This window comes from Cricetulus griseus, chromosome 5, assembly GCF_003668045.3.
Source record: "Cricetulus griseus strain 17A/GY chromosome 5, alternate assembly CriGri-PICRH-1.0, whole genome shotgun sequence".
Classification (NCBI taxonomy): Eukaryota; Metazoa; Chordata; class Mammalia; order Rodentia; family Cricetidae; genus Cricetulus; species Cricetulus griseus.
The window spans coordinates 188,941,726-188,949,528 of NC_048598.1; the positions used below are offsets into that span (position 1 = coordinate 188,941,726).

Sequence of the window (7,803 nt, forward strand, 5' to 3'; positions counted from 1 at the left end):
CCGCCCGGCTGAAACCCTGTCTTGAAAAATAAAATAAAGAATCTTTATTGAGAGTGATTTGTTGCTTCCTGCCCTTCTGTTAGTTAATTGGCTATCACTGGCATTTCTCTTCCTCTGTCTACGTGGGCTAAATAAATTAACTCTTTCATCACTACACACACACAAAAAACAAAACAAAACAAAACAAAACAAAACAAAAAAAACCTCTGTGGAGTATGATCTGCCTTTACCTTCATTTTACAAACAGGGAACATGAGAAACATAGACGAACCCAAGTGGGGTCATGTAAGTGCAGAAAAGGGAGAAGGACTTGAATTCTTAGCAACAGAACCCGAGAGACCAGTGGAAGCTATTTCCAGTTTCTGTGGAAACTGCTTTTGTGGAAGAAGCCCCAAGAGCCAAGGAGAGGAAAAGGAGGGATCGGCCCCCAGACTGGTGTGTCCCTCAGTGTATGCGCAGCTTCAGGGTTTGTGCAACTTAGTAACATCTCTTGCAACCCTAGTTCCTTCCCCTCCCGTGTCAGCCTTTTTTTTTTTTTTCAGCTTTGCTAATATATTAAAGCCCCCAGTCAGAATGTAAGTCACCCCACGTGGCAGGCAAAGAAACCAAGAATATTAAAAAGGTTCTGTTCCCATGATATCAGTCCCACTCTGCCTTTGAAGAAAAATTGAGATGGTGCCAGTACACAGTACACCTAAGCCTAACCCTAACTTAACCCTAACCCTAACACTGTGTCCTGTAAAAGAACCTCGGGGTCCCATTTCTCTGTTCAGAAAGCCTGCAATTCTTTATTAGGAGTTCTTACAAAATAATGAGAAAGGCAGTGCGGTGCAAACACCCACAGAAAAATATTCAATGTGAGGGAAAGAAAATCCTTAAATTTCAAAACAAGCACCAGCAGACCCGTTAGATCTCTGTCAGAGACATGGATAAGGTCAGATCGGCCTTGATGTGGACATGCAAACTGAGAAAGCAGGGTTGGAGGGAGTGTGGGGACCGGGCTGCTGGCAGAGGGTGTGTGAACCGGCTCCCCCTTTGTGGTGCTTTGAAGGAGCTGTTCCCCCCAAACCCTTGTTCCCCCCTTTTAAAGATGTTAACTGCTGTCTTCTCAGATCTCCACTTCTTTGATGACATAGAGATGCAATTCATAGGACTGGGAAGATGGCTCGGTGGTTAAGAGCCCTGGCTGCTCTTCTATGGGACCTGGGTTCTATTCCCAGCACCTACATGGTGGCTCACAACCATCTGTGACTCTAGTTCCAGGGGACCCAACACCCTCTTCTGGCTTCTGTAGACACTGCATGCACAGACATCCATGTGGGCAAAACACTCATACACATCAAAACAAAATAAAAAGATTAAATTCCTGTCTGTGTCACTGGCCTCTGTGATGACACACAGGTGTCACGGTCACCAAAAGTGTCCTCCCTCCCCACTTCCTTCCTCAGTATTTATTGAGTGTCTGATATGTTTCAGGCCCTGTTCAAAGCGGTATGAGTACAGCAGAAAACGACAAAAACATGCCAGTGCTCACACACCTTAAGTTTTCTGTGTCAGGAAAAGGCAAGAAGACATAAGTCCATAAAATCTACAGTATATTGGTTATATTAAATGTAAAGATGAAGGAAGAAGGATAAATGGGGTTATAACATGCTAGGGAAAGAAGCCAGAGTTAGTATCTCACATGTGGAGGCAAGGCAGTGTCTCATTAGCAAAGACGTTCGGAAGTCTACATTGTTTGACATGGGAATATTAGAAGCAGCCAGATTATACTGGACCTTGTGGGCCACAGTGACTAGCACTGATTTTTGTTTTGTTTTGTTTTTCGAGACAGGATTTCTCTGTGTCGCTTTGGAGCCTATCCTGGCACTCGCTCTGGAGACCAGGCTGGCCTCGAACTCACAGAGATCCGCCTGCCTCTGCCTCCCAAGTGCTGGGATTAAAGGCGTGCGCCACCAATGCCCAGCTAGCACTGATTTTTATCCAATGGTGCTGGGCAGGCTGTGAGGAGTGTCAGCTGAAACTGGCTGTGCATTTTGGAAGTATCTGTTTGGCTGGAACGACTTGCCCCGGCTGAGAAAGCCCCATTCTTGCCTCCCCAAACCCCACTCTTTCAGAGAACCCTCCAAAAGCCCAGTTCTTCGGACACAGACCAAGACCCCACCCAAAAGTTTACCATAGCACAAACCCACCTTGGGTCACATCATTACCCTTCAACCCATACAGGTTATTTAAAAAATCCTCTTTAGAATGGCTGTGTGGTTTCTCGCCTCCTCCCTTTCCCGAGAGTCACCCGGGAGTGCTTTGCTCAGATTAAACCTGGCCCTTTACTTTTATTTTCTAAAGATTTATTTATTTACTATGTATACAACACTGTTCTGCCTGCATGCATGCTTCTACACACCATATCTCATTACAGATGGTTGTGAGCCACCATGTGGTTGTTGGGAATTGAACTCAGAACCTCTGGGAAAGCAGTCAGTGCTCTTAACCTCTGAGCCATCTCTCTCCAGCCCACCCTTTACTTTTTAATTCAGCTTGGCTTATTGTGTCAGTGGAGAAACCTACTACTGGGGATACAAAAATACCTATGAGTACCTTCTGGAAGAAGTGTGTGTTGCAGAATATTCCTTTACACTGTGTGAAGGTGTGTCACTGTGATTGGTTTAAACCAATAAAGAGAGGAATGGCCAATAGCTAGGCAGGACTCCTGGGGACAGAGAGGTCTTGGGGAAGAAGGTGGGGTTGACAGCTGGACACAGAAGAAGCAGGATAGGCAGAAGGAGAGGTAAAAACCACGAGTCCCATGGCAGTACATAGATTAATAGAAATGGGTTTTTCGTTTGTTGGTTTTTTGTTTGTTTGTTTTTTTGAGACAGGGTTTCTCCGTGTAGCTTTGGTGCCTATCCTGGCACTTCCTCTGTAGAACAGGCTAGCCTCAAACTCTCAGAGATGCGCCTGCCTCTGTCTCCTGAGTGCTGGAATCAAAGGCGTGCACTACAGACGCCCAGCTAGAAATGAGTTAATGTAAGTTATAAGAGCTCTTTAGAAATGAGTCTAAACTAAGCTGAGCTTTCATAATTAATAAGACATCTCTGTGTCGTTACTTGGGAGCTGGCAGTACAGAGAAAGTGTGCTACAAGTGTGGAAATAGACTGGAGACAACAAAGGTTGACCTTGTAAATCTAGCAAGCAGCACTGATTGGGGCCAGATGTGGGTGGCTCACAACTGTAATACCAAGCAATTGGAAGGGTGAGGCAGGAGGATTGCTATGAGTTTGAGGCCAATCTGGAGTACACAGTGATGGAGAGGCCAGCCTGGGCCACAGAGTGGGACCTGGTATCCAAACAGACAAAAACTGATTCTGACAAGAAGTGGCAAGACAGATTTGAATGCTAAGTTTGGAAGCAAAAGCACTCAACTGAAGTGTTTTTAGGATTGAGTACAGTGAGGCTTCCCGCCTAGGGTAGACCAGTAGGAGAGCCCCAGCGCCAGGTCACCTTGCAGCACAATGTTATATATTCCTCTGTATAGTGACAATGTTTGCAATCATTTTATTTATTTTATGTGCATGAGTGTTTACCTGCATGTATGCCTGTGCGCCACATTCATGCATGGGTACCCACCGAGACCAGAAGAGGGCGTCAGGATGCTCTGGGACTGGAGCTACAGACAGTTGTGAGCTGACATGTATGAGCTGGAACTCAAACGTGGCTGCTCTGGAAGAGCAGCTGGTGCTCTTACCCATATTGCCACTTCTAATGGCTGTTAACAGCTGCTTAGAGGTACCGAGCAAAACACTGTGCATGACTTCCTTAAACAGCGCATGTGACAAAAAGGAAAGCTGTCTGGGACTTTCCTCTGCTAGCCTAAATGTCTTTGCCTCCCCAACCCGACTCCTCCACGTTTGCACACTCACCCACTCCTCCCAGCGGGCTAGCTTCTCTGCCATCTCCATGGCCTCCTTGTGTTCACGCTCTGCTGTCTCGGCAGCCTCCTTGGCCAGGCGTTCCTCCGCGGCCTTCTTCTCCACTTCTGCCTTTTCTTCCTCTGTTAAGCCATAATTCCGAGGCTCCCCAATCTCTTTGATGAGCTGTTTGATAGCAAGTCTGTTCTGGGCATCTTCAAGTTTTCCTACATCTTTAAATGCCAGAAGAGAGGAGATCTATACACAGATTCTAGATGTATCTGTGATTAGAAAAGACACTCTGTGTGCATGCATGCGTGTGTGTGTGTGTGTGTGTGGTGTGTGTGTGTGTGTGTGTGTGTGTGTGTGTGAGAGAGAGAGAGAGAGAGAGAGAAGCGGTCACATCAAAGTTGCATTTTCCAATTGGCGGCGAGGTTCAGAGTTTCATTTCTCAAGGGCAATTACAATGCAGTCTGAGAGTCAGGGGCAGGAGGGTTTGGGTTTGGCTCTTAAAGTTCTCAGTTCTCTTTTGGTTGCAACAAGATCTCACTAAATGGCCTTAAATAGACTGGAATTCACTATGTAGATGGTTACTAGGCCTCTGTCCTGTGTGCTGGGATTACAAGCACACAACACTTATGCCCTGTCTGAGTTCTGGAAGTCATCATTGTTCTGAGTGGATGGATGAGGGAATGGACTATACTATAGTCTGAATTTGTTTTTACTTTTGTCTGTGTACACGTTATGTGTGTTTGTATGCATGTTCCATATGTGTGGGCACACATATGTTGTAGGTGCACAAATACCTGTGTGCACATGCCTGTGGAAGCCTGAGGTTGACCTCGGGAGTCTTCCTTAATTGCTCTCCACCTTATTAATCAAGGCGTGGCCTTTCAGTTTAACTCAGAGCCCACTGATAAGAGCCAGTCAGGCTAGCCTGCTTGCTTAGGGAATCTCCATTCCCCAGCTGGGACTACGGGTGGGCCACCATGCCCTCCCACTGTTTATGCCCGCTGTACCCTGCTGTCATTTTCCCTTTGTTTTTATATCTATTTTCTTTTTAGTTATGTATGTGGGGTGGGGAATGTGTGCAGTGTGAGCGCAAGTGCCCGCAAAGGGCAGAAGAGGGGGTTGGATTAAAGTGTACCGGCCACAGCTGGCTTCCATGCTCACTTGGTTATAAACTAACCATTCCAGTGAACTCGCTTAACTATGATGAAGGCCAGACTCCAGGATGTCTGACTAATGGTAGCGTGAGGCCAGAGAAGATCCTCAGGTGCTTCCCAGGCTCTCAGGACCCCCACTCCCCACCCCCGTGTGTCTACAGAGAATGTCGGCAGGGAGGACATTTGGGTCCTATCTCTTCCAGGTATATTTTACTTTAATTTATTTCTTCTTTTATTTTTTTTCCAGGCAGCATTTCTCTGTGTGGTCCTGGCTGTCTTGGAACTTGCTCTGTAGACCAGGCTGGCCTCAAACTCACAGAGATCTGCCGGCCTCTGCCTCCCTAGTGCTGGGGTTAAGGGTGTGTGCCATCACTGCCATCACTGCCTGGCTTGTTTTATATTTTGTTTTTGAGACAGAGTCTGGATATATAACCCTGGTTGACTTTGAACTTGTGGTATGCATGCTAAGAACTAAGCCCTTAAAAGGGCTAAGAGTATAGCTCAATGATGAAGCCTGGCAGGCTAGAAGCCCTGGGTCTGATTCTCAATACAAAGAAAACAACAAAAACCATGGAAAGACCAAAGAGCAAATATGTTTTATCTGCCACCTCTTCACTTCCTGACCTCTGACATTTAATCGTCCAGATGTCCAGTGCTGCATGCACACTACACTGCACTCCCCCCCCCCCAATCTCGGGAGTAACGACAACCTTCCTGTCACTAAGTGCGGTAAAGTGTTTTGAAAGGGCTCTATTTTTGGAGACTGTGGTTGATCGTGGGGATAGCTGTAGGTGCCTAACCAAGCTAGACTGGCAGGGCTGCCCTTCTAGGAGTGTGAGATGGGAACAGAGCCCAGCCCAGCTCTGAATGCGACTCCTAGTGTAACCTGGAAACCCCAGGACCCTAGGATCCCGCCTACCTCTGCCTCCTAAGTGCTGGGACTAAAGGCGTGCACTGCCACCGCCACCACCTGGCGACTATTTTTCTGAAATTCACCATGCTTCCATAGTTCCCCAATTTAGTACAAATGTCCACGTGTGGAGGGTGAAGAGCTCTTAGCTTTCACATGTAAAATGTGTCTGATGTGCAAAAAGACACGGAAATGGAGGCAAACCCCGATCACTACCCAGGATGGAAAACAGAAGAAGGGGCAGGTGGACTGTTCCCTCAGACTGTGAGGCAAAACGAACCCTTCCTTCCTCACTCCTCAACCCCAGATGGCATGTCAAGATCCAGAAAACCAGGCGGGAACTCGGAGGTTTGCCAAGTCAAGGGGCATCTGACGCTACATACGAGGAGGCAGAGGAAGCTAAAGTGTACTGTTTCCGTGCTTCCCATGGCTAAGTTCTGAGGGGTAGCTATGGGGTGAGTTGACCAAACCTAGAGGCCAGGAGAGTCTATGCTGAGCGGCAGTGCTTGGCACTGCAACGGGGACAGAACCCTGCCCAAGGAACCCCGGGGATACTCAAAGCCGCCACATGTGAACTCACAGTTCTTTGCAGGGATAGAGCAGTTTGGTGTTCAATCCTGTAATCTACTCATATATTTCTGTGTAATAATAATATCCCCACACCCCGTCCCCAGGTAAAATGGCTGTCCTGGAGGCGTGCTCAGTTGATCCTGTGGCTTCCTGAGCTTCATCGATCTCATTTTATACCTGAGTCCTCCCTCAGCCCAACAACCCGGGTCTCATGTGCATCAGGGTTTGCTGGAGTCCTGGAGATGCCTTCATACCAATGTGTATTGGGTGGATTTCAATTTCGTCAAAGTAGTTGAAGACCGTCTCGTCATCGGTATTGATGTCCCGGTAGTTGCTCAGAGACCGGAGGAATCGGTCCTGGCTGTAGTGAGTCCCCGCCACGATGCTCTCTGGGAGGTTCATCACTCGCTCCTTCAGAAAGTCATCAGAGGCATCCAGACCACACACAAATTCTGGGGAGAGGAAAAAACACCGGGGTCAGCACGCACAGTATGGATGGATGGCCACAGCTAACCAACAGGTCTGGTCAGCAGCTGGGACCTCATGTTGCTGCAAGCGGCCTGACTAGTTTCCTTTTTCTTATTGCCTTTCCTGGAGGAGAAATGCATGCAGACCTCACAACTCCAGAGACTAGAAGCCCAACTGGGAGTTTGCAGCATCTATTTTCTTTCCTCTCCCTCTTCCCTTCCTTCCCACCTCTCTTCCTTAGAAGCAGCAGATACTGTTGAGTAGGAAATCTCTACTATCCCCGTGACAATCACATCTCTAGGCTTTTACCCACGGACCTGGCATGCTGTAGTAATGACTTCCCCACAGGGTGGTGGTGGTGGGGTTGTTGTTGTTTTTCTAGATTTTTGTTTGTTTTGGTTTGGTTTGGTTTGGTTTTTGGTTTTTTGAGACAGGGTTTCTCTGTGGCTTTGGAGGCTGTCCTGGAACTAACTCTTGCAGACCAGGCTGGTCTCGAACTCACAGAGATCCACCTTCCTCTGCCTCCCCAGGGCTGGGACTAAAGGTGTGCGCCACCACTGCCCAGCTGTTTTTCTAGATTTTTGTTTGTTTTTCTCTCTTTGTTATTTTTCAAGACTTATTTTTTATTTTTTTACGTTGTGTGTGTGCCTGTGTGTATGTATGTATGTATGTATGTATGTATGTATGTATGTATGTATGTATGTCATGTGTGTGTGTGTGGTGACCAAAGAGGCCAGAGGAGAGCACTGGATCCACTAGAGCTCCAGTGAGCAATCCAAAG

At 47.3% G+C, this 7,803-nt stretch overlaps 1 protein-coding gene across 4 annotated transcripts in view; it reads right to left on the reverse strand.

The window, feature by feature from the left end:
- Nucleotides 1-7,803, reverse strand: part of Ak7 (adenylate kinase 7) — a 65,050-nt gene that overhangs the window by 5,641 nt on the left and 51,606 nt on the right. For all 4 annotated transcript variants that reach the window (XM_027416334.2, XM_035445489.1, XM_035445488.1 and 1 more), the window contains 2 exons: nucleotides 6,809-7,006; nucleotides 3,921-4,141 (listed from right to left, as the gene is read on the reverse strand). In XM_027416334.2, the coding sequence (XP_027272135.1) occupies nucleotides 3,921-4,141; nucleotides 6,809-7,006 (419 nt within the window). The remainder of the gene's footprint in view (nucleotides 1-3,920; nucleotides 4,142-6,808; nucleotides 7,007-7,803) is intronic.